The sequence below is a fragment of the Phalacrocorax carbo genome, chromosome 5, assembly GCF_963921805.1.
Source record: "Phalacrocorax carbo chromosome 5, bPhaCar2.1, whole genome shotgun sequence".
Classification (NCBI taxonomy): Eukaryota; Metazoa; Chordata; class Aves; order Suliformes; family Phalacrocoracidae; genus Phalacrocorax; species Phalacrocorax carbo.
Genome location: NC_087517.1, coordinates 240,409 through 268,294, shown reverse-complemented (window position 1 = coordinate 268,294; position 27,886 = coordinate 240,409). Strand labels below are relative to the sequence as shown.

At 37.5% G+C, this 27,886-nt stretch overlaps 1 protein-coding gene across 18 annotated transcripts in view; it reads right to left on the bottom strand.

The window, feature by feature from the left end:
* BAZ2B (bromodomain adjacent to zinc finger domain 2B) overlaps positions 1-27,886 on the bottom strand; it is a 165,869-nt gene that overhangs the window by 32,693 nt on the left and 105,290 nt on the right. For 6 of the 18 annotated variants that reach the window (XM_064450866.1, XM_064450867.1, XM_064450865.1 and 3 more), the window contains 14 exons: positions 27,221-27,619; positions 24,185-24,794; positions 22,666-22,962; positions 20,219-20,279; positions 19,556-19,664; positions 19,175-19,276; positions 12,919-13,129; positions 9,537-9,629; positions 9,362-9,423; positions 5,162-5,227; positions 4,344-4,409; positions 3,053-3,097; positions 2,777-2,809; positions 1,517-1,582 (listed from right to left, as the gene is read on the bottom strand). In XM_064450866.1, the coding sequence (XP_064306936.1) occupies positions 1,517-1,582; positions 2,777-2,809; positions 3,053-3,097; positions 4,344-4,409; positions 5,162-5,227; positions 9,362-9,423; positions 9,537-9,629; positions 12,919-13,129; positions 19,175-19,276; positions 19,556-19,664; positions 20,219-20,279; positions 22,666-22,962; positions 24,185-24,794; positions 27,221-27,619 (2,220 nt within the window). The remainder of the gene's footprint in view (positions 1-1,516; positions 1,583-2,776; positions 2,810-3,052; positions 3,098-4,343; positions 4,410-5,161; positions 5,228-9,361; positions 9,424-9,536; positions 9,630-12,918; positions 13,130-19,174; positions 19,277-19,555; positions 19,665-20,218; positions 20,280-22,665; positions 22,963-24,184; positions 24,795-27,220; positions 27,620-27,886) is intronic. The other 12 variants (XM_064450876.1, XM_064450877.1, XM_064450880.1 and 9 more) reach the window with 7 other exon arrangements.

Here is a 27,886-nt window from a genome sequence, read left to right as displayed (position 1 = left end):
AGCGCTTTTCAAGGCAAAGCTAAGGACTTTTCCCACATTTCCTTGTGCCGCCTTCTAATGACATTGAGGCCTCTCAACTGGTTATAAGAACAAGTTCTTTGACAAAAACACTATTACATTAGCTTAAGAGCAGGGCAACTTCAGTGTCTTTCATGTGATACTATGGCTAAGAGTAAAATTTAAATAGTTAAAGCCCTGATTAGTCGACTCAATGAAAATATTTTGACGAATTTTGGGTTAGGTTGTGCCAATACGGACTACCAGTGTTTCTTGAATGCTTTTTTCCCCCCTCTAAGTGAAGTATCTAGCAAAGAAAAACATTTCCATTTTGCCGTACTTTGCAATACTTTAAAAGGAATAGTTTGATTCAGTTGCCCAACAAACACCCAACTTATAGCACAGAATGTGTATTTAATCTTCAGCATTACCCCTCATAATAAGCAAGTGTTATTAGGTCCTTTTGTGATATACTAGACTTATATAAATGAAAACAGTCACCAGAATAAGCAGCAGTCATCATAAGGAAAGGTCAGCTATTCTGAAAATAGTCTTATTTTCAGAAACAAAACAGAACAAATCTGGATGTTTAGATGATCAGCATCAAAAGAAGCCTGACATTTTGGAAAGTGAAATCAACCAGGTCTTTTGTTATCAGCTTAATGTCACTCTGTTCAAGAAAGAAAAGCAAGTTAAATAACTAGATTCAGAGATGGACAAAATAAAATGATTGTACGCCAAATGACATATGCACTTAGGACTTTAGGCTTCTCTATCTCTTGGTTCAGAAATCTGACATATTTTTAGTAAAACAAAATGAGAAACGAAGCACCTATTTTCTGTAGCACAGCAGAACTTTCTACTGAAGGAGAAAATATAAAATTATTAAGGCATAATAACCCTATTTGCTTGGTTTTGTCATGGTCCAAATCTAGAATCATCTACAAAATCCAGAAGTTCTAAGAAGCCTGGACTGGAATAAGATGTGTCTTTTTACCCCCAGAAGAGTATTGAGGAAAACCTATTCAGCAAGTCTGACAATTCAGTATGATGAAGTCCTTACTCTTCTTATACACTTGAACAACATGAAGAAGAGAAAATAAAACCTCCCTTCCAAGAAATACTAAGGACTCTGAAGTGACTACGCAATTACTGGCTTCTTGCTCAGCATCACTGAGCATGGAAGAGATCTCTTTAGATCATCCAGTCCCTATCTCTGTGTGTGTCCCACCCCCGCTGTCATCCCCCCCCAGCAGTATCAGCTACAGCAGGTTGCAACTCCACGGCCTACCTGGGCAATCGGTGCCTGTGTTCAACCACCACCCTCAAAGTAAAACAGTTTTTCTTAAGTTTAAACAGAATTTCCTGTATTTCAATTTCTGCCTGTTGCTTCTTGTCCTGCCACTGCCATGTATTTATCCAAAATTATACATACAGGTACATCAAAGACACTGCTCTTCTACAGATCGCTGCAGAATAAAACCATGAAACCTTCGAACTTCCAGAGGTTAATACTCACTTCTGCTTTTTTACGTGCCTCCATGGCTTTCATAAGCATCATATGTTGTCGTCTTCTTTCTCGTTCCTATTGAAGCAGGTAAGATTAGAACAAAACTAATCCACATTTTCAAATCAGTAAAAAAGCTGAGTAACAAATTTAGCATTAATAGACGAGTCACAGTAAATACTAAATATAGGACAAGAATGGCCAAGTCTGTGCATGTTTTAGTTCAGGTTTAGAAAGCAAATACAAGAACAATCAAAAGCAAAAAGGTAAAGCAATGAACATGGAGACAGTGTAAAAAAGAAGCATACAGATTTACTTATGGTCAGTTGTGATGCTCCTTCATAAGCTGGCAGAACAAAAAGCATAATGGTTGGCTGGAACAGGTCAGTTACCTTACATCTGCTATTACGGAACTTGCAATTTCCTTCTTCAATAGCCAATTCAGCAGAAACGTTAAACTGGTCATTTTCAAACATTGCAAATATTAACATTTTTGTAACCAAGCAACAAATTAATATGATTAATTTTCTCAGCTCAAGATCAGTTTTAATCAAGCTAGTGGTGGCGCATATACATACGCAACGACACTTGCATTTACTGATGCCTGTCCCTTAATAAATTATGTCAGTGACTTCAAATGCATTAAGGAGCTGTATTCTAGAGCATTAAGTACGGGGAGTTTTGCCTTAAAAGCTGTAGCATAAATCTTGGCCCCGGTAAAGGCTATGGGGATTTTATCATCTAATTCAGTGAGGCTAGGATTACATTCTGATGTTTCATTGTATACTTATAACATTATGCATTTACCACTGACTGAAAGCTAATTTCCTCAGTACCTTACAAACTTAGGAAAGACATCATCCTGATTTCTAAAATAGGTTAATTCAAACTGTATTTATAATGTCTGGATTCACTCCCAGTGAATGGGACAAGGCTTGCGAAAATTATCCAAGTGACTACCTATTAATTTTGCACTAATTAATCCCTGATTTTATACAGTAGTCTAATTTCTACTGGGACATCAGTAACATGGATTTCTGGTTAAAAGCCTCATTTATTTATTGCCATGTTCAATTTATACACATGTTCAAGACATGTCTTTTTTTTTCCCTTAGCAGACAAGACAAGCAGATGTATGCAATGCACTGTGCTGTAAAGCCATGCAGCAGTATGTAATATGACAGCAGCCAGTGCTACGTTTTATGCACTGCTATGACAACCATATCACAACCAAATCACAATGCGGTGTTAGATGTACAAAAATAAACATACCCATACCATATCTAGTCTATGCCTCTCCAACTCCTGGTAGAAAGAGTTGGCACAACATTATGAAACAGAAATCACAAAGTCATAAAACCACTTTATAATCCCCCAAAAGACCCCAATACCAAAGCAAAGCAACAAATCATAAGGTGAAAGAAAATTTGTGCAGGAATCAAACCCAGAAATTTAAAAAGGGCATATTTTGAAGATTCCCCCCCGCCACATAGCTTAAGTAGTAGTCCACAATTGGCATTCTGTTTGGTCAACTGCATGTGTACCAACCTGGTGTTTCAGAAGAACAGCCTGCTGCCTTCGCATCTCTTTTTCCTTAAACAAAAGAACAAAAATGTATTTAAAATATCTATCAAAATTTACTTCCCAAGTTGCACATTTTTGCCACAGTAAAACAGCACATCTGAATTAAATTCTTACTTCCCCCCCCCCCATAAACTGTCTACAGAGACGTACACATAGTACACATGAGATACCATAGTATACATGCTATCACGATATACATGATAGCAAGTCTACTGAGACGGGAGTTACACATTAAAATACACCAAGAATGCCAAAGCAGTAATAGAAGTACATCTATAAACTGTCTTTTCCAACATTTGTAAAAGAGTTCTGCAGTCTTGTATGCATAGAGCCCAGAAAAGACTACACTGCTTGAGAAGAAACAAAGTTTTTAGATACAGTCTGCATAAAAGAATATTGTGAATGTTACTGCACAAGGCTTTTAAGTAACGCAAGCCAAGCACCATGTAAGCAAAACTCTCGGTAATGGCACACAAAAAATTACTGTCTCTCTATATATTCATGTGTGTATGTATGCATGTACGCATGCGTGTTCGTGTATGTCACACATACACAAACTTCTCCCTGTGTATGTTTCATGTATTTATGTCATGGTTTTAGCTGGGATAGAGTTAATTTTCTTCACTCTAGCTGGCATAGTGCTGTGCTTTGAACTTCGCATGGAAAAAAATGTTGAGATAACACACCGATGTTTGGGTTGTTGTTGGGCAGTGCTTGTACTAGTCAAGGACTTTTCCAGCTTCCCATGCTCTGCCGGGGGCACAATATGCCGGGAGGGGAGGGGGCACAGCTAAGAGAATGGATTCAAACTGGTGAAAGAGATATTCCATATCATGTAACATCATGCCCAGTATGAGCGGTTGTATTGTTCATGTTTCTGTGGGTTTTTTTTCCCTTTTTTTCTTTCCCTTCCTTTTCCATTTTATTATATTAACATTATTGTCATTATTATCATTATTATTGTTGTTGTTGTTATTATTTTATTGTAATTATTAAACTGTGCTTATCTCAACCCACAAGTTCTTTTGCTCTTCTGATTCTCTTCCCCATCCCACGGGGGTGGGGGGAGGAGTGAGCGAGTGGCTACGTGGTGTTCAGTTGCCAGCTGAGGCTGAACCACGACAGTATGTACACATTATTCATATGCTGCCTCTATTTACAGTTTCCTTGTCAATGAATCTACTGCTTTTATACATAAACATACATTATATGCACAATAACACAGTTCTTGGTTTTGGAGCTCCTCTAAACTAACCTTTATTCGTTTTTCGGCCTCCAATAATTTGGCATTTGCTGCTTCTTCCTTCTTTTTCTTTTTTGCCTGTGCATGCAAAACAAGTCACACAAAAGCACCATCACAACTTGGAAACAATTTGACTAGAAATAAACTTATGTGCCTTTAAAAGTTAAACACCTTATCGCATATCGTGTACATTGCAAAAAATTCTTCCCCAATGAGCTTTCATAATTGATCAATTCACACTTCATTTACTTTTTTAAAATTAAGCTATAATTTCAAGTCCCACTCAAAACTGCTTCACCTGTTTATTGCAACTAAGAAAATAAGTATACACAGAAACAATAAAATATAAATAGCAAAGGGATTGCCATTTATTCTTCCATGGAGACTTGAAAACTAGCAATCTATCTTCACTAGTATATACTAGCAAACTAGTACAGTACACCAGTACATTCTACCGTATATATAAACTTAGCATTGTAAATCCACTGCACTTCATACAGAGCAGAGCCTGATACTACTTTAACAACCTATTACTGCAAACTTGTTTTCTAACAAAGGAATACTCATGCTGATAACTTTAGCCAATGCAAGGCTATTTGTGTACAAAGTCGGGAGCTCAAGTGAACATTCACAATATTTGGGTCGCAGTTAATACAGGTTTTTCTAAGAAAAATATTTTAAGACACTTTTTTGAACTGGCCTTTGGGAAGTCCAGGTCATTAGAGCTGTTATATTTAGTTACATTCCTAACTGCACGTGTGATTATTACAATACAACATTCTTTAAAATGGCAACACAAATATAAAAAATTATATTTGAGCCATTTTTACCTCTAAAATTTGCTGAGCTCGAAGTTCTTTCTCCATTCTGATTTGCTGGATTCGCTTGATTTTTTCCTACACGGGAAAGAAAGTTACTTCTTTTTGAAAAAAAAACCCACAACATTGAGAAAGTAAATTTACTTTTACATTTTAAAAAGTTTAAGCTTATATAGTTTTTGTTACCAAGTCTCACACCCATTGTAGTCAATTGTTCCCATATAACAATGTATGTTTAGAATTTTTACTAGCGTTAGATGATGTCTGGTACATCCCTGAAGGAACAAACAGTTATGCATAGGTGCTCGTGTTTAAGTTGTCACAGTGTTTTCTGTAACAGCTTTAAGGGGACCAGAGTAACGACAACATAAGCAAGCTAGCATCGTTCACATTCTAGCCGGCAACAGTGGAGCTATTTAGGAATGAATGGAAGTAAGAGCTATGACATGAAAAACACATTTTGATGTGATTTCCCTGAATAAGAAGTGTGGGGTTAAAGCCACTATTTTCTGCCTTAGTTCTAGCAGCCATTCAGTTCGTTATAGTACCACAGGCATCACGGAGAATCTGAGCACTGTGAAACCCAAAGCACGTACTTCGTCAGCCAGTAACAGTAACCCACATGCAACCTGGATAATATATTCACAGTTCAGTACACTTCAGTTTCTCCAGATTTTCAAAGCAGTCAGGTAACTGATGATGAGTTTGGATGCCTTAATATGTAGTTTAGGGGACTGAGTTTTATAAATTCTTAAGAGTGAAATAACAAAAAAAGTAACTGAAACAGCAGCCACAGGGCAGTACAACATTTCAGTGTGTTTCACCATGGTAAGAAGAAAATGATCAAGCTAAGCACTACACACGCTGAGTAACCGCATTCTAATTTATACTTTTTCAAGAATTAGTTCCTAAAATCTGAATAAGGTCTTAGTGCATTGATTTAGAAATGCAATCATTGCAAGCTTTAGGATTAGTCCACATTTCCTGTGCTGCATGGGTTTTGTCTATCAAATAGTAATAACCCCACCTCCTATTAAAAATTTCTTAGCACAGTATTTGAGGTTTTATTATCTCAAAAAAGCTGCTTGAGCCACAGTGACTAGGAAGGGACCATTATGAAGAGCAGTGTTGCAATACATTCACAGCTGGACGTACTAGAAAGTTTTAACAGCAAAACCCAGCCCATGTAAAAGCCCTGCAAGCTGGAGGCCTAACTCAGAAGCCTGAAATGGAGCTCAATGCTCTTCCCTGGAGCAGCAGATGTTTTCCAACAGTGAGGGTAAATCTGTCTGTATGGAAGACATTCTTTTTTGTGAGCTGGTCAGACTCTAGAGCATGGACTAGTCCAAAATTTTACTTTCTAGAGAACACATAGTGATTTATATACTTTACTGAAAAATAACTAAAACCAAAGCCAAGCCCATAAGAAAAGACAATCTAAAATATTTAACAGAAAAGGAGCAATCACAGAACAGAATCATAGAAAAACTCCTGAAGAATAGAGCTCCAATACAAGAAAACCACATGAGGTCTTACAAACTTCAGGCAAATCTTATCAGCTCCTTAAACTATTGAGAACTCCAGCATATGACTACCTTATCCAGCAAATTAATTCAGGGACCTTGTATATACAGTGTTCAACTTCTGTTTTCAACATGCAAAGCTCATGGCACGTACCTTAAGTCTCTACTATCCCCCATTATACTTTACAAACAAAACTGTACAAAAGTTGACACTATGTACAACACACTCTCGATTCCCCAAAGGCTAGAGTTAATACAGAACAAACTTTTCAGTAGAGATCAGAGTAAAGAAATATTTCAGAGAACAAAAGTAGTATTCTACACATTAGATTAATGAAAATTTTATCAGTTTATACATCGAGAAGGAATATGGTGATTATAAACAAGGTCTGGATTTGATGTCTTTGACAATTAAGCAATTCATGCTCCCTGCACACCTAAGAATGTAAGGACCGCTTTGAAATCATAGGGTGATGCGAATGGATACAAGTCCAATGCTCTTAAAAACCCATCTGCATTATTTGTCTGTATGGATTGCCTTCAGAAGTGGAAATTCTGAAGCTGTCACTACCTACAAAAGGTCACCTTGTCCAACCCCTCTGCTTACGAAGGGTCGCCTACAGCCAGTTACACAGGACCATGTCCAGACAGCTGTTGAAAACCTCTAAGGTGGGAGACTCCACAACCTCCCTGGGCTACCTGTGCCACTTCTCAGCCACCATCACGGCGACAAAGTGTTTCCTGATGTTCAGAGGGAACCTCCTGTGCTTCAGTTTGTGCTCATGGTCCCTTGTCGTGTCTCTGGGCGCCTCTGACAAGAGCCTGGCTCCACCTTCTTGGCACTCTTCCTGCAGGTATTTATACACATGGGAGAGATCCCCCTCAGCCTCCCCTTCTCCAGGCTGAACAGTCAGCCTTTCCTAGTTTAACTCATAGATGGTAGAGTGACAACTTCTAGCCTGCTGTCTACTATACTGAGCTTTTTTTTTTCATGGAAAAATCTAAATATTTTAAGGATTAATTGTTATCTATTCCAGGGGTAGTTAAGGTAGTCTGCAGGAAGAACAATTTTGATTAACTACTTTAAAAAAATATATGTTAGGTTTTAATAGCTGGTTTTTAAAGATGTGAAAGGCCTTTATATTGTCATTGGCTTTTTAACACCTCAGGATGCCACTTACAGGCAAAATGATGAGAGATCTGGTTTTCTAGTACTATTTCTAAGCAGTGAGATGATGAGATCATACAAAGACATTGAGGTGCTAGAGCATGTGTAAAGAAGGGCAGAAAAGCTGGTGAAGGGCCTGGCCTAGAGCACAAGTCTTATGAGGAGTGGCTGAGGGAGCTGGGAGTGTTTACTCTGGAGGAGGCTGAGGAGAGACCTCATCGCGCTTTGCCACCAACTGAAAAGAGGCTGTAGTGAGGTGGGGGTTGGTCTCTTCTCCCAAGTAACAAGCGATAGGACAAGAGGAAACAGCCTCAAGCTGCACCAGGGGAGGTTTCGATTGGATATTAGGAACAATTTCTTCACCAAGAAAGTTGTCAAGCACTGGAACAGGCTGCCCAGGGAAGTGGTGGAGTCACCTTCCCGGGAGATATTTAAGAGACATGTAGATGTGGTGCTCAGGGACGTGGTTTAGTGGTGGACGTGTTACGTTAATGGTTGGACCTGGTGATAAATACTACTATAATAAGAATATGAACACTGAACATAAAAGTTAATTCAAACAATATTTAGACATTCTTATTTTAAAATAATTAAATGTACTATCTGTACTAAGCATACATATACTAATTCAACAGTAGTACAGGTTGAGTTGGCATACCAAAGCCAACTTTCTCCTAGTTTTAGAAGGATCTATATGCTTATTCTCTGTCACTGTAAGAGGGTGAAAAGCTAAAGCAATAACAATACTGAACAGAAAAAATCTTTTCACTGAAAGCTAAAGCACTTGTCCTTTGACTGCTACCAGATGAAGTATTTAATTTCTGAACTCTGTAGTAAGTTTCATACTGAACAGAATAAATATAAAAAAAACCAACCACACAAATATGTTTGTGGATGCAAATTATTCTCTTTCAAAGAATTTCAGATTCCCAACATACATAACTTTTCACTAATTTGTTAAAATAGGTTGTTAGAAAAATTAAAAGCGTGTTTCTGTAAGTAGCTTCATTTGGTAAAGTTTATATGGGTTCATTTTTATTGGAACTATTTGCTATGACAGTATTTAACAATATTTGTATGCTTAAAAACGTGTACCAATTCACTGGCATACTGAGATACAACCCTTCGCACACAACCTAAAACCACTGACAGCCAGCCAGAGTCACTGAAGAAGCTAATTACACTATTCCAGTATTTACATAAACAGATATAACACTGTTTTCACAAAACCAAATAAAGGAAGACCGCATCACTGCACTTAAGTAGCAGTTTTTTAATTTCTTACGGATATAGGCAAGCAATTACATATGTTGGGTGGCTTAAATCAACACAGACAAAATTGGGATGTCCTGACAACATGAATGACTACAGAGTTTAGAATTTTAAATAATAGTCACTGTGTGATCTCTAAAACTAATTTAAAAAATTCACTTTGTAATCAGCATATCTAATAATTTACCAAATAATTAAATACCCCTAATTCAGTAATTCAAAACATAATTTAGCAACCACAAAGTTTACCTGCTGCTTCATGATCTTTATCTGCTCCTTTTGCTTTCGCTTTTCTTCAGCTGCCATAATAGCTAACAAACAAAAGCAGACAAAAAGTTATTATCAGCAGGACATAACAAGTGACAGGTAGCTTTTCATTAACACTTTTCAAAATAATCTGCTAGCATGCACAAGTAATACTTACCTTGCTGTTTTTTTGCTTCTTTGGCAGCTCGAGCTTGTTCCTGCTTCTGGAGTTTTCTCAGTAGCTTTATTTGTGCTGCTTGCCTAGCTATTTCTGTTACAAAAAGAAAACAGTAAGTTCGTAGAAACAGTGCTGTCCAACATTAAAGATATAGCTCATATTCCAGACACTTGCATGAGGTAAAGATAGAGAAAACAGTGGATTTGGTTTGCACACATTTATTTTGACAACATTTCACTATCAACTTCCTGTGTTCCAACCTGTGCCCGTTGCCCCTTGGCCTGTCATTGGGCACCACGGAAAAGATTCTAGACCCATCGTCCTGACACGCACCCTTTAGATATTCATAGATATTGATGAGATCCCCCCTCAGTCTTCTGTCCTCCAGGCTGAACAAACCCAGGTGTCTCAGCCTTTCCTCATACAGGAGATGCTCCAGCCCCCTGATCATCTTGGTAGCTCTGTGCTGGACTTGCTCAAGCAGTTCCCTGTCTTTCTTGAACTGGGGGGCCCAGAACTGGACCCAGCACTGCAGGTGTGGCCTCACTGGGCCAGAGTAGAGAGGGAGGATAACCTCCCTCACCCTGCTGGCCACACTCCTTTAATGCAGCCCAGATGTTGGGTAGATTCCCCTACTCTGTGCATCGTCTACTGCAGACAGGTCAGAAGAGCTAGATGAATCTGAGGTAAATATAAAAGAAGTATTAGATCGAGAAAGTAAGCCAGATGTTAACAGATCACCAGCACGGGACAGAGCAAGGTGAGAAATGTGAAGGAACACTAACATGAAACCATAGAGACAGTCTGGGTGTCTACCATATTATTAAGAACAGCCACTGTGTCTTGGAAACTGCAGATCAGTTAGTCTAATTTTCCTTTCCTGTTGAGGTGGTAGATTCTTATTGTATGTATTGTGTCATATATGTACTTACTGACTACATAACAAAACACCATCGGTTCAGACAGTCAGTGTGACTTCTACACAGAGAATTGCCTCATATGCAGTCTCAATGAGAGGGTCAGTTCGGGGGGATAAAGAGAATCTAATGGACATAATGTATTCGGAGTTTCAGAGAGGATTTCACTAGGGTTTAAGTCAAACATTAGTAATAAAACGAAGGTGTTATGTCCTTGAAGGAAAGCTTCACAGACTGAAAGCTCTTTAAATGATAGCAGGTGAAGGGCTGAGATCAGCAATCACTCTCTGTGATAAAGTAGTTAGTAGAGGGCTTCTCCACAAATCAATATTAGAACCACTTTTATTTAATATCTTCTTTCATTGATGAAACCTGTAATTGGGGCTGCAAAGTTAAACCCCAAAATGTGAAGATGATATTAAGCATTCTAGAAAATCCAAGGCTGTGCTGACAGCAAGGAACTCTGGAAGAGCCCTGCAAAACAGTGGGCAAAGGTAGCAGAGAAACTTCATCACAGATAAACGTAAGGTAATATACCTAGAAAAGAAATACTGAAATTAGAGGACACGTAAGAGGATCCAAGGGATGGAACAACTACTTCCTGATAAAAGACTAAAAATACTTGGGCTCTTCAGTTTGGAGAGGAGAAGACTAAGGACAGAGAGGATCACAGTCTGCAAAATCATCAAGGTGGTGGATAACAAATTGGAGAACTGCTGTTCTCCAAACCCCACAATAATGGAACAAGGGAGCACCCTCTGAGAGTAAAAGATGATAATTTTTTAAAAATGAAAGTGGTCCAGTAGTTAGCAGACTTCTGGAACTTGTTGCCACAGGAGGCTGGTAGAGCAAGCGTTGTCAGGAGGTTAAAAAACAAGGAACCGGCTAATTCATGGGCAACAGTTCCATAAATGGAAAATAAATGGAGGAAGAAAAAAAATGTGCTCTACCACACTACTCATAAAACACCTCAGGATGCCACAGGGTATGAGGAAGTAAACAGACCAAGAAGTGATCAAGTTCACATGCCTTCTCCAGGCAGCATCTCCTATGGCCACTACTGGAGACAGAGCTCTGCACTAGATCAGCCCCTGGGCTGAGCCACTGAGACATTTCTTATGTTCTCATGAGGGGGAAAAAGCTGCAAGGTAGATATGAACATACGTAACATCAAATATTTTACATGCTGAATCTTCTTGTATATATAGACCATATGTTTTTGTTCATTGTATTAAATGCTACATTCTGTGGTGGGAAAACAGGCATGGGAGAGTGCTCCTAAATACTTTTCCCCCACTCCACCCCTTGCAGTGACCAATAAGGGAAAGAGAAGATACAAAGTGAAGCGAAGTGGCTTAGTGACTAGGGCTTATCTTTTCCCACTAAGACAAGACTCCTGGAATCAGTTGCTGTGTCTCAACAATAAATACACAGCCTCGCAGCAGATGCTTTGATGCTTCAGCAGTTGACATAGTTTCCTAATTCTCAGACTGAACAAAAGGTGGTGGTGACCTTAACACCGCAACACTACAAAACATACCACGTACTAAGATATTTCTAGAACTGCCTTCTTTCTCTCTGTCCATGTGTCCAAATCATTACCATTGAATGCCTTAAATATATCTATACAGAACAGTCCTATGCAAGCAGCATGGGAAAAAGATGCAAAGAATCACACTGAGGCAGATACTAAAGGCACACGTACCATTAGCATGGACATTACGCAAAATACAGGGTAGCTAGCAAACATGTCCACAGTCAGCACATGAAAGAACAGTTAAATCTTAAGTTAAAACAGTTAAGAGACTCCTGGGCTGTCAGATTTTTTTCATATTGTATTAGATGCATTCAGAATATATGATACAGTTATGGACTAAAGAATTGAAATTCAAAGGTCATGTACCTGATGTTTATTTAAAACCAGACCCTCATGCTTTGGATATATAGCAGTACTTGGTATCACAAAAGTTCTACTGTCAACATTGGTACTACTTATTATAGGATCCTATTCAACCTTATGGGCATTTAAATCTTGTCACTATCAGGGATTTCACAAGAAAAGTATTTTCCCTGGAACAGCCAAAAGCTTCCCAAAGATGCTAACTTCTGTGGTTCTCAATTTCACTTTCTAGGTCCACTGTTGTTTGAGCTCATACAGGGGGAAAAAAATATCTAAATTTGTGCCAATTCAAAAAAAACCCCAACCATCAGTGGTAACCAGATTATTGGACGTCTGTATTTTTAGATTTAGATTTAGATCTAAATAAAGTAACCATTGAGTAAGCTCTTAGGCACACATTTACACGCACGCTTCTTCCTTTGAATCACATACACATTTACTGCTCTTGAAAACAAAAAGTTGTATACTAATATCCTAGTGAAACACACCACTCCTCTTCAGAAAAAACATTAACTTTCTATATGCCGATACCCTCCTTTTGTGAAAACAGTAATGTACTTCTTACCTTGAGCCTGGAGCTTTCTTAAAAGCTTTGCATCAGTGTTGTCTAGAAATTCAGTGCTACCAACATTCGGAGGTCGGCCTTTACGTCGTCTCATTCTTGACTCCTCTCTAGAGTGCTGTCTGTCTGGATTTGGTGGTCGTCCTCTACGCCCCTCCATAGCTCTGATACGGGGAATGACTTCCTCTTCCTTCAGCAAACACCACTGCATACCCTTTTAATTGACACATTTCACAGACAAGCATTATAAACACAGATTTTAAAAAAAGGAAAAATAAGATACTTGAGGATGTGAACAGCAAGATATACATATATTTTTTTCATTAAGTTATATATATAAAATATGTGAGAGCTGTGATGTACTATTTGGGTAGCACAATATTTTGATGATGCATAAAAGCTATGTATTGAGAGATTATCAATACAGACTCTTGTAAATTGTACTGCTATGCAAGGTGTTGAAGACTATTCGGTGATGTACACAGTTATTATCTAGCTAGTGTGCCATTCCTGTGTTATTTTTAATTATTTTTAAAAAGGATTCAGTAATAAGTGATCTGGTTAAAAGGCAAAATACATTCTTCCTTATTATATAAACTCAGAAGTAGCTACTCTGCTTTCACATAATCCACTGCTCAATGTGAATGAAAAAATGTGTCAAGCTATGAGCCACTGTCTTCCGTTAGCGTTTACAGAAATTTTGACACACATAACAAGGAAAGGCAGTAGTGTATTTTCAAATACGATTTTCTGGGGTGTTGTAGATCTCAACAACTGAGTTGAAAAATACAGGCTCATTTCAATCTTAGTTTTATTTAGTACAACTTAGTTCTCCCTTCATCCACTGCAAGGAAATTTATTTCTGCACCAACCTGAAGCAATCAAAAGTTTGTAACTTCTAAGAATCCACCCGTCTGAACTAAAAGTTATGTTAACTATAGTCTCTAACTAAACAAAGTATGCAGCAACACATTCAACTCTTTCTTTCACTACTACTGCTGGATTTTTTTTGTGGAATCCCAAAACAAATACTGAAATACTTTGTTAATACAAATACCCAAGTTAGTCCTCACATACAAATAGCTTTACTTTAACTGATAAAAAGTAGAGTTTATTGTGTCTACTGAGCAGAACAGGAGCACAGTCTATCTGATTCTGTTTGACTGGAGTATTTCAAAACTAACATCTTCTACCATTTTCCCAAGTTTTTGAAAAATGCAGGGAAAAATGCAAGCTAAGTATCCTTCAGGACTACTCCATAATTTGCCCTAAAAAGCTTTATAAAAGACTTTGAAAATGTCTACTAAAGAAAAAATGAAAGTTGGTAACTTACAGAACACATTAATTAAGTATCCGTTCAGAAAAAATACACTTACGTTACCAAGTTTTCACATTTGTATGTACACAGGTACTGAAATAAAATTTGCTGTACCATGAAATACATTTTTTTATTTGCTTATTCTGACCATTTATCTTGTAATTCTTTCTACTCATTCTTTATAATTACAAATGTCTGATATCAGATTTAACAAAAGAAATGGCATTTTGCTAATGAAACATTCAGATTCCAAGGAAGTTATCAGTATCTGTAAATATACCTTTTTCTGAAGCCTGAACCACTCCTAGTTAAAACCATCCCAAGAGTGTATCTCACACTTAGTTTGCAGACATTCCAAAGGGCTTTGCTATTAGCTATGTTCCTAAAACAAGCTATTCAGAATCATGACCATCTCACCATGTGTACAATGCATCACCATGTGTACAATGCATCACCATGTGTACAATGCATCACCACTAAGGACTTTTTAATCCAAAATAGTTGCCTCTACCACTTAAACAGAATTCATTTTGTCTCTTCTGGAGTACTCCTTAGCAATACACTTTCATTTCACTGTCTGGTACCCAATCTATAATTTATCACAGATTCAGTTTGTTGAGCAATGTAATCTCAATTTAATACTGTACTTATCACCTACATCAACCTCCAGCCTAGGAAATCTTATCCCATAAACCACAAGTAGGAGGGAGGCAAAATAGAATTCAAAGAAAAGGAGGAGAAGCAGCCATAGTTCAAGAACTTTAGATCCTGCAATGGAGATTGCTCTTGCACTGTATTTGTATTTTCTGTGGTTAATGATACTAATGATAACAAAAATGCAGAAAAGAAATATAGAGGTCTACAAGATCATTAGTGCCACAGAGACTATGGATACATATTACATTTTCCTAATGCCTCCCAAAAGAGAAACTAGAGACCATCAAATGAAGCTAGAAGGTTTAATAAGCAAAAGGAGCTGGTGTTTCAAGGAAAGGCAAGAACACCTACCAAAGGACATTGTGGATGCAACATGTTTCCACAAGTTCAATGGAGGACAAAACAAAAATAGTCCAGAACAGATCCATTAAAGTGTTAAGAAGGAGCTAATTGACCATCTATATTTTGTGCTCAGATATCTTAAAATCTGACCCAAAATACATTTCTATTAAAAGAACATACAATCTGATAGTCTGTGGATTTTCAATATTCCAAGAAAAAATATGGTGGTTGTGCCCCAACACAGGAGAATCAAGGTCTTCCATAAAATCTAAGCTTCACTACACAAGCATTAGAGATAAAATGGGAATAACACTGTGAAATGTTGTGTTTTATTGTTGAAACTAACTAAAATAAGATTTTAATTCGATTTCCCACCTTCAGGCAATTACCATCTATTGAAATACTGTACTCTAATCAGGACATTTGCCAAAAAAGGCATCAGATAACTATGCATGGAAGCAGAATCAAGCTCAAAGCCCATTAACCAAACTAATGAACGAAACCATAGACATTTTGCAAACAGCAGACATCCTCATTAATTTCAGTTTTGATTTGTAAGAAAAAGTTAACAGGAAAGCTTTCTAAATAGAATTGCAAAGTTCAGAATAGGACAAATATTTTAAATTCTAGTTTCTAGAAAAGGAAACAAATAATTACTATTACATTACAAAAACTTGTAACAGCTGATTTTATTGTTGGCTGTTCTGTATGGTATTTTTATTGCGTCTGTAATAAACATTTTAGACTTTTAAGTACTCACAGAATAAGCCTCTTAAGTAAACAACAGTAAGATTAAACTTTGGCTTAAAAGAGGTAGACTTCATGCCTTATAAAGATGCACTGCATTTGTTCTGAGGCAGTATCATAATCATATACTCAGAGAAAGACTAACGTACATAGGAGTTACTTCACACCAAGGAGATGGCAAAGAGCACTTTAAGCTCCTTCCTCCTTCCATGTTCCTGAATTCAGCTACCTTCCTAGGCAAGCATTCAGACTCATCTGGGGTGGGGGATTAAAAACAAACCAAACAAACCAAACAAACCACACAAAAACCAAAAAAACCCATTATTTTCACAGCTTTATGCAGTATCTTTTTTTGGGGAAAAAACCTGCATGCCATGTCTACCATCACTTAACAATTACTCCCAGAGAGCTATATCCAGGTTTAAAAGTCTGTATTTTGCCCTTACTGACATTCATCTTCAACTAAAATGGATCTGAATAGAGCTGCGTGAAGAGTCAAGTTTTCTCTAACTACATAATGACCCTATGAAGGGAAAGGTGGAGAGAGCTGGGACTGTTCAGCCTGGAGAAGGGGAGGCTGAGGGGGATCTCTCCCATGTGTATAAATACCTGCAGGAAGAGTGCCAAGAAGGTGGAGCCAGGCTCTTGTCAGAGGCGCCCAGAGACACGACAAGGGACCATGAGCACAAACTGAAGCACAGGAGGTTCCCTCTGAACATCAGGAAACACTTTGTCGCCGTGATGGTGGCTGAGAAGTGGCACAGGTAGCCCAGGGAGGTTGTGGAGTCTCCCACCTTAGAGGTTTTCAACAGCTGTCTGGACATGGTCCTGTGTAACTGGCTGTAGGCGACCCTTCGTGAGCAGAGGGGTTGGACAAGGTGACCTCCAGAGTTCCCCTCTGACCTCAGCTGTTCTGTGATTCTGTGATGGATACTCTTGCTGTACGATGCAATCTTAGGGCACAGCTCAGTATTATGCCAAAACACTCTCCTCCACCTACTACCTGATGCAGTATTCCTACCCATATTACTCAAACCCAGAAGGACCAGTGCCCACTCCATCACCCCAAATCACATTCACACTCATCTTTCTAATCCACAGCAGTTTAAAGCCTCCACGTCCTGTCACTGAATTTCCACATCTGCCAAACTTCAAACATTCCTCTAACCCTTATTATTTCATGGCCCATTTCTGCCAGACGTGCTTCTCTTTAACAGACAGGTGTGTCACTGCTTTGAATAACCCATAATATCTGGTTGCTTGCATTCCAGGAGAGAGATACACAGGTGCTGCCAGAAGCAGGCAATCCATGTATTTTTGGCTTGCTATAGGTAATTCTTCAATATAAATGATTTAGCCCTTTGATCGTTTCTTTGCATCTTGTTCCATCTTTGAACTTTGTGAAACTTACCCAATCACTTTCAATGCATGCTGCATGTCTCAAAAGGCGACAGAAATATTTAACAAAGAAAGGCAAGAGTAACCATGAAAGGCTACACAGAATCAAAATTATGGCAAAAGCAGAAATAAGATTCCTGGAATTACCTCCAGACATCCATGAAGAGATAATTACCACATACTGATATTGAAGATATGATTATCATGTATTTTGAAGCTGGACAATTTTAAAAATGTCAGTAAAAAGGGTGCAAACTCTATTCATGAAGTCAGTATTACATACTGTTTTACTAAGTGAATATTATCAGCCTGAGTGTAGCTCAACTGTTTACATGATAATCTTTGCTTTCAAAAGCTCATACATAAAATGTAAATACGTTTTAGCACATCTGAAACAGCTGCCTTCAGTCCTTTTTTTTTTTTTCTCTCCTTTTTTTAAGAACAAGAAAACTTCTCCTTTGTCTAAGCAAGTCTCAGCGGAACCTACCACAAACTATACAAGTAGAAACTACAGTGAGATAGATGTACAGCTACTTAATAGTCATATCGTCAACCTTGTCTACAGAAACCTGCTCTTCCCGATGCCTTAATTCTGAAGTTTTATAGTGTCAAAGAAGGGCAAAATGTGCGCATCATCTCATGAATTAAAGAGAGAAGAAAGAGATAACTAGAGAAGCGGACAAGACTAATGAAGTAATATGGGCAACAGACACAAAAAAGAGAAGATCCCCTGACATTACATTATGTTCACGGTACATGGAATTATTTCAACCAAACCATTAAGGTACATAATGAAGTTCACAACTACATGAACTTGTAATTGTTGTTTTATGAAGGCCAAACATGAAGATGGTTTAGTAATGTCTTACCCTGTAGGCCAGGAGTCAGAAAGCACCACCTAGAAGTAGCTGCTTACTATGAACTCAGTCTTTATTGCTTTCAAATTTATACTGTAAACATTATGTATTTGTACAGGGTATCACAAGGAGATACAGCTTAATTAGAGCCTGGATTCGAGATTGCTGAGAACATGATATCTGTCCACATTCCTGTAGTAACATATTCAGGATACTTATCTTTTAAAGAAGCAAATATATCCACTGACAAATGTCCAAAAACTTTCGCGCACATCCTGAAGAAATGGCAACATGACCAAAATACAGTAACGTAGTATGGCACGAACATAGTACTGATTTCCTTAAAATTCCAATCTTACTTCTTGTGTGGTATCTACATAAAGTCTTACAGTTCTACCACTATAAAGCATAACTGGTGTAACTCAGCACTCCTTCCCGAAAAATCCTATGTTTTAGGAAGCTCAGACAGTATTCTCAATACAGGAAACGCTTGTATTGAAACATGTATTTTATATACATTATGCACATGAAAACACGAAAAAAGTGTGATTTAACACATACACGTAAATTACTATCAATATTAGGTTTATACAGTAAAGGAAGAAAAAGGGTTTTAGTCAGAAATAACTGAACGCGGACTAAGATAAAATACGTAGCTCAGAGTTCTTTTGTACTAGACAAATCCAGGCTCAGAGCTGATCATAAGGCATGCCGAACTCCTGCAACCTCCTAATTAAATCACTTGAGATGAACGGTATTCAACACTGCCCAGGATCAAGCTCTCAGCGTCTCAATATAACTACTGTTATGACATACGCACAATTTTTAGAAAGAATTAGCTAAAAACAAGAAATGCTTCAGATTGCAGCAAAAATTACTTCACCTAATTTTAAGTTAATGTTCCTTGGATCAAAGACTTTACTTTTTAAAAAGTGGATACCTGCGGTCCATCTCTGGCTTCATAGAAGTCACCCACTCCTATTTTTGCACTGAAGCTGAAATTGTCCCTTGAGATATCCATTATTCCATTTCTGCTGAGATACTGAAAAAATCACATATTTTTCCACTTCAGCTTGTAAATAATTACAACCCAGCTTTGATGTACAGCTAACTTTGTGAGTGTAATGTTTTGCATATTCTATCAAAGGGATATGCATTTACAGGAGATCAAATCAGTAACAGACTGAGATACATTACACCTCACATCACAGGATATTTTGAAATAAGTATCTTTACTGGAGGGGAAAAAAAAGGCATTTTTTAATTGCAAGCATGCTTAGCAGCATTAGAACACAGAAGTTTAAAAAAAAAAGGAGTGTACCTTTACTACTTCAGGATACTGTCTCAGCTTCTTTCCACACGGTGCAAAATATGCTACTTCTCCTTGAAGACGACCACCGAAGTTTCTGATTCGTGTTTCTCTTTGCCAGCTAGAGTAATATGAAATAGTTGCATACAAGTTGCATACACTTTTTAAAAAACAAGTAATTAATGTCAATTTAAGATTTTTACATAACAGGAAAAAGGCACATGTCTAAAATGTGACAAGGGCATCATAAATCAAATAGGCAAAACTGGAAATTTTTATTACGTAGATTGTCCAAACTCTGACTGTATATGGATTTATTTGTATGAAGCTACTTATATATCATCAGATTTCAAATGGCTTAGAACTGTATTTTAGGGAGTTATTTGGAGTCTATACTGCCTCAGATCTAACCACCAGGATTAATTTTGAGTGGCAAAACTACTAAGAGACAGGTCATGTTTGCATAGGAGCAAATTTGATGCACAAAAACTAACACTTGAAATATGCTGACAGTATTAAAGAGATCCACAGTCACTGTGAGTTGGAAAATCTAAATCGTTGAAGCCTTTTCCTTATCATTCAGCATCAAAAATCTTTAAACTGTCATTTCTTTACCAACTGACTTTTGAATGTGTTATCTACCTTTAAGGAAAATCAAGTATATACATAACTGACCCGTATTCAAGAGGAACACGCAGCTCCCGTTCATCTGTTACTCTTCGTCTTTTTGAAATACCTAAAACAGAATTTCTCATTAACACCTAAGAGAGTTTACAGAATGGGAACAACACATTCCTAAAATATATTGTCTATTCTTATATCTCCAAACCAAAAGATAAATAATTTTTATATTTAGCAATTTCATACCTCAAATGCCAAGAAAATTAATGTAACTATTCTCCTTTGGAAATACATTTTCCTCTAAGTTTCCTTTAACCTCTTCTAAAATTGTAAACAAGGAAAAAAAATTAAAATTATGCCATACTGAACTGCTTGCCTTGTTTGGCGCTCTCAGGTATTGCCAAAATATCTCCTTCTACACCTGTTTCTCTATACTGGACCATATTTAAATTTTTCAGTACAGAAGATGAAAATTAAAATACTCTTTATTTTAAAAATTCATACATTATTATAGGCTCAGCCTTCAAAAAGCAATGTGTATAGATTGCATTCAACTGCCAAACGCAGAAAATTTTGAGGATTATTCCAGCTTTTCAAAGTGAAAACAGATGTGTTTGGTGCTAGTCAGGAGACTGAACCAATAATATGATAGAGACGATTGCCAAACGGGGTTTTATGGAGTGCCAAAGGCTGATACTTTTCTCAGGCCTCTCTGAGAGAACTGTAGGACATGACCTATGTACACAGACAAACTTTTGGAAGATGCATTTCTCAAAGAGGTAGTTTGGACCTTGTGTAAAGAACATGACATATCTCTTCCCTGTGGAAATGAACTTGAGAGAGTATCATCATCAGACTGAAACCTTGAAACTTGCTCCAACCTCTTACAGCCCAAAGGAGCGTCATATGGTGCAATGGCACAGGTTTCCAACTAACATGCCTGCACGGTCTGGAAGCAACTTTTAAGAGTGCTCTACAGAAAGCACTGAGGAACTGCCCGTGCTTGGATGCCAAACCTCTTGGTCACATGTCTGCAGCCTTAAACTAACCCAACTGACTCCTACGTTACTTCCAGTAGTCACAGTGGAGGGAGGGAGACTGCTTGCCCAAATACAAGTGAATTGAAAAAATGAGTTGTCCCGTGAAAAAACAGATACAGAGAAGAGACACAAGACCTCTTCAGTGACTGACCAGCTTCAGGTAAAACGGACACAAAAATATTTTAATTGTATTACAGTCATTCTTATTATGAAAAGCACTACACCTAAAACAAGGACACAAAATTAATTTATTCTACCTCCCACTTCCATAAACAGACAAAAATCTGCTATCAGCCTTTTGAAAGCATCATAAATCAACACAGCTACCTGAGCAAAAAAAATAACTTTGTATTTTAACAATTTGGATCACTCCTAATGCACGGGAAGTCTTTTACAAACTGTGTGATTACTAGGCCTGTTTCTGGGAAAAGTATGAAGTAGATCACGTTACACTGCTTGAAAGTTAATGCCCCTGATGACAGGGAATGAAATTCCTATTCCACTGAATCCAAATATAAAAACCAACGTTTGAGGGGATGTCCCTATTTCAAGTCTAGTTACTTGCACATGAATTAAATATCAACTTTCTAATTCAAAGTAGTAGATATGCAATTTCATTTAATTCTTACTATGCAAATTGAGAAGTATGACTTTCAAAAATACATCCTTTTCTGTAGCAGTAGTAATTATTAAATCTTACAAAGTAGTCACCAAATGAAGGATTATAAACATTATATAACATCAAATGCTAAATGTACTTTTCATGAACATTTTAAAAGTAATTCCTTGCATGTAATCCACAAATTCTACTGAGAAATTTTAGATAATAATAAATAAAGTAATATTTTAACTAAATACAGTTATTAGATTTGTTGAGGAAGGGGCAGAAACAGAAGATTCAGAGTGAAAACTATAATGCATAGAAATTAGAAATACATAATAACTAGTTTATAATAAAATGGTAAGTAACGAAGACTGAATAATGAAGAGTTTCAATGTAATAAATACCAACTCTGGCTATTTTATTCTACTTTCTCTCAAATGATTTTATGAGCTAAAATGTCCTGGACTAAGTGTAGCCTTCAGGTCCTGAGAACTTGTAGTTCTGCTGACCGATTTTAATGTCACTTGTAAACACTCGTGAAAAGATCAGAGTCATAGAATAGGCCAGGTTGGAAGGGACCTCAAAAGATCATCTGGTCCAACCTTTTGCGGGAAAATGAGCCTAGATGAGATTATCTAGCACCCTGTTCAACTGCATCTTAGAAACCCCCAGTAACGCGGACTCTACCACGCCTTGGGGAGGTTGTTCCAGTGAAAGATTGTTCCTAGTGTAAAAAAAATTGCTTTCTTATGTCAACATATCACTTGATATCAGCGTCTACACTACTTTTATAACTACTTCTACAACACATGCCACTTGGATGTTACATTCTACTATAACAAAAGACATCCAGATACCACAGTGTGTACTTGGTGTAAGAGCAGATGGTGCTGTCCCAAGAAAAACCGCAGGCTGGGACTCAGGACATAAGGCAGCTGGTGCAGAGCTTGGGGTCTTTGCTACTTGGAGATTAAGTGGGGTGGGATGAGCTGCAAGACCAATGGAAGAGCTCTTCACAGAGGATGAAGTTTTATTCAGTTTCAGTGGAGTTTTTTCACCCTCAGTGTCTGTATCCGATTCATCTTGATCTTTATCATCCTCGTCATCTTCATCCTCAGACCCTTCTGTATCTGACTCTGAATTACTGTCAGACTCTGTTTAAAAGAAGTTTGGCAAAAGGCATATTATGACTTGATAACTAATGGCAAACACATTTAAGCTCTAACACTTGCAAAGTCTTATTAAATAAGAAACTCTTCTGACTTCAATTTTTTAATAAAAACTCTTGAATAGATTTCTAATTAACTACCTAAACTTTAAAACAACTACAAATATGACAGCATAAAGTAATTCTGCATGATAACGCACTGTTGTTTTGGATGTTTGTTTTTCCATGAGGAGATGAGAGACAGAAGCTGCAGTATTGTAAGAGACTGTTTACCCCAGAATGAGCTACAGCCAAGACATCCCCTGTGAGCCAGGAAGTGGTTGGATGCTACCACAGATAGGGTACCTGACAGGTGGTGATATCTAGCATGAAGAGGAAGCAATGGAACTGGGTACAGGCTGAAAGGTGTCAGAATTGTAAGTGTGGCGATCTGGGCAAAGGAAGTAACAGAGGTAGAGTAAAGGGCAGACAGGATAAGGATGAGAGGGGGAAAGAGAATGATGAAGGTGGAGCTGGACCCAAGGCATATCGGCACACAGGGGAGAAAGGAGTGGCTGGGAATACAATCAACACTTTAAAACAGGCTTTGCCTTTCTGAATTGCTTATGAGCCTTTAAAATAGTAGCCTGAACACTATCTATGAACACTGCAGCCCTTTACAACTGTCCTGGTACTTCTCTCTAATCTTGCTCATTGAGTACTGTGCTCCTGAATGAAGCCTAGAAACACGCCTTTCTTGCCACTCCTGACAATTTGAAGGCCTTTCTTTAGTCCCTCTCTAGTTGGGGAAGCCTGTTCTGCAGATAGGCTCTGCCTACCAGAAAAATTAACCATCAACCAGCCTGTTCTCTCCATCCCCATTCCTGGGCACCATGCGACATAAGCACCACATGAGCTGCAGGCTGCGTGGTTGATCTGGAAGGTAGGTCTCTTGACAGCCTTTCCAGAAGGCTGTGAAGCCATCTTACCAGGACAGCTGGAAGTATACTTGCCATATGACCAACTATCAGAATACCCAAAACACGATTTTGGATATGACACAACGGGGGACTGGGAGACACGTGCTACTTTCCAGGATATCTGTGGGACACTGTGTGGACCACGCTGCCCCAAAATCTCCTACCCGTTTTAAAATATGGTGGGAAATGCATGTTTTCAACACTTAAAAAATAAAGTTTCTGCTTTTCCTATTAAAAAGGTTAAACCACCTGATTGGCTATCATCAGAATCATCATCTTCATCGTCCTCATCTTCATCTTCATCGTCGTCATCATCATCATTTGAGTCGTCAGAGTCCTTACTGCTGGGGGCATCTGAGTCTACCCCTCTGAACTGCTCCACCACCAGTTTTGCAGAATGAAGGCGGTGTTGTGTTTTTACTGCATTTACTGCATTATTGCTCACTGTTTTATCCTTTCCTGAACCAGGTAACAAAGGAGAGGTAGAGGGCATAACAGGTGTCCGGTTACCAGTTGGTTTTTTCCCACATGCACTCAAGTTTACTGGCAGAGAAAAGGGGGTACTACTAGAAATGGCTACACTTTCATTGATCTTGGTCTGGGATTTCAGTTTCGTAGTAAGTGCAAGAGGAGCCTCCTGGATGACGCTCTGAATAACTCCATTGGGTTGATGATTACCTAAAAGTGCATTTGTCAGGAATGGATTAGAATGGTTGTTTTCCAAGGATGTGAGTTTTTGATGAGCTGGTGAACTAGATGTTGGTTTGGGGCTTGACAAAGCTGCAATAACCTTCTTCAGGTTCTTAGATGATTCCTGTTTCTTTAGCTGTGCTGCTGGGAATGTCTGTTTATATTGATCCTAAAGAAATAAGAAGACAGAGGAATAAAATGTGGAATATTTTTTTTTCTTTAGTATTGACAGGTGAACTCTGTGAAATCTTAAACATCTGCTAAGCTATTTCTTGTAGGTCAAAAGTAGGTGCTAGCTACAACAGAAGAGATCAGTAGCTACAAGTTATGTAAATCTCTCTCGTGATTTTCACTTTATGTCAATTAGGAAAAGACAAATTCAACTCAAGATGAGGCAGCTCTAAATTATGTAGGGAAGCTCTTTCACTTGCTACGTTGCTCTAGACAGTGATTTTCCTAAAGATATTAAGCATCTTGGGGAAAAAAAAATAATTTTAAAGACACTATTCTGTGGTATTAGCATAGAGGAACTCTGCTTTTTACTCATTTCAGCATATCATGTCAAACTAGCTTCAGTAATTTGTTCATTTTAAAGCACAAGGTAAATACAACACACTAATGGCTACAATACTAGCAGAAAACCAAGAGGAAGACTCTTGGCATAGAAAAAAATTATTTTTAAAAATGGGGGGGCGGAGGGGGGAGATATTAATCAGAAGTACTGTGATATGCCCGTATTTTAACTCTGAAAAAGTAGTACTTGAAAGTTCTTCAGGTAAAACTTAATCAATACTGGCTCAGAAATATATATGAAGTTTACGCTGTATTTAGTCTCAAGACTCTTCCAAGGAAGAAGAAAATACATCATCTTTGATGGAACAAAATAATAGAATGGATAAAGATGGCACATTTAAAAAAAAAATTTAAATACTAAGTCAAATACAATACTCTCTTAAAGTTACTGATGTGTAAAACTGAATATGAAATTTATTAAAACCTATAAAAATAAATATTCACACAGTGCATGTTTCCAATAAAAGTTCTAAAGAAATCAAACCACTTAATGGGTGATGTATCACCAGCTGAAGACTCATAACCTAAATTTGTCAGCAGAAGCCTCTTCTAATGGCAAAAACATATGTTTTCATAATTGTAATTTATTTAATCATTTCAGGTAAATGACTAATTTATTTTAATTTTACGAAGTAACTGGGAGTTGAGAGGAAAAATAGTGTTGCTTTTCTGGTGTAGGAATAAATAATAAGTGATAAGAAGATTTTTTCAGTCCTCACTGAGGACTGCAAGTTAGCTGTGAATCAAAGTCCAGTTTACACTTCACCAATACTACATAGTTTAAAGAAAACTTTGTTTTTAAGAATGAAACTTGCCTTGGTAAATGTACTTTTTAATATATACCATAATATATATATAGATATATATTTGTATTTAGATATATATATCTCAACCCTCAAAATTTCTAAAATGCTATATTTCTATTCTCTTCTAATCCCCATTCAAATCTAACTGAATAGAAATCACGAAAATTCATCACTAGTCACCATAATCACTATTAAAAAACAAACTGAGAATCTACAAAGAATTTTTGTAAGCTACAGAACTGCCAAGACAGACACATGTAAACATATTTTAGAGCCCTGAGCAGTAAAAAAGATTATCAAATCTATTGCAGTGGCCATACTGAGTTTTAATAGCTATCAGTCCATGAATATCCTCCTGTCTTTAAAGAGCAAACAAAACCCAAGATTAAATCAAATTTTTTTTTAAAGGCTTTCAGCTACTTTGTTGAAAATCATTATTAAAATAGGTCGTTTTAATTACTTTGACTTAAAACCATTCAACTTGAAACGAAGCAAAGCCATGCTTACATACTAGATAGATATGGAAAGTATTAGATCAGCCTTCTGAGTGAAACTAGGAGAAGCACAGGAAAAATATCCAGACCACACAATTTACCCATGAGCACTTTTCTTATTTTTATCTCGATTTTTAGCTGCTCATTTGCCTGAAGAGATGCAAGACAAAATCCTTTGCCTTCTTTCTGCCCATTACCCTCACCAGTACACTGACTGCTTTCAGCAGAGCTGTAAAGTTCCACCATATGACAAGCATGAAACTCACGTTTGTCATTATGTGACAGTAAGTTGTGTATATGATTACACCATGTATACATTAGGGTATGCATACATGTACCACCAAGTAGATGGCTTTTCTACAAGATATACTTATGGAATAGTTCAGGGCACTTGTAATATACAGTGAATCATCTCTAAAATTAAAGCATAATATTTGCCGCTTTTAAAAAAACAAGGAAACAAAGGAACAAAACAAAAACAAACAAAAAACCCCAACCATCACAGTTCAGAACATATACTACCCACACAATTTAATTAACTTACATCATTCAGAAATCTTTATCAATTCTAAAAACACATCAAAACACCACGATATGAAAAGAAATATACATATCATTTTAAAACATTATATTTTAAAAAGCTTGATAGCACAATGTTGCATCTTGTTAATCAGGCAACACAGGTTACAAATAAATCAAAACAACAGTGATTTTTCACTCACCCGTTTTGACCTTACGTCGCTGGTCAAAGAGAGAGATTCTTCAGAGGTATTTTTGTTCCCTGCTTTGAGTAGATCAGGGGAAGGAACAATGAGTTTTAAATAGGTTTCCTTTTTGGCTTGATGTACTAAAGACAAAGGTTTCACATTGGGAACCAATCCCGTAGACTGTATTACACTTGTGTGTTTGTTCACAGATTCCTCCTTTGCCTGAGAGCTTTGGAAAATAAACGGAAGCTGCTGTGACAAAACCTGAGGCTGCTTCTGCTGGGACTGGAATGATGAGTGAGTCTGGGAATCAGACACAAGAGGTATCTGCTGGTGTGTCCTTTTTTCTTGGGACTTTTCATGTGGTTTTTGTCCATCAGTTTTCATATCTGTTACACCACTATGCATTAGCACCTGCAAAATATTTTTTTTGACTGTTCATATCAGATCAGTTAAAGATCCTTTAAAAAAACAAAGGTACATCATCAGTCCCCATGAAACAATCATACTATTCTTGGCAATCTTGTAATGTAATTATTGTTTGGCCCCCTCCACCCCACCCCCAATAGTTTCAGCATGTGAAGACAATGCTTAGTAGAGGAGTGCTAAATCATGGTTGTTTTTAAATGTATTTTTTGACTGTAAACCTAACAGGATACCCAAGATTCCAATCTTGTTTTC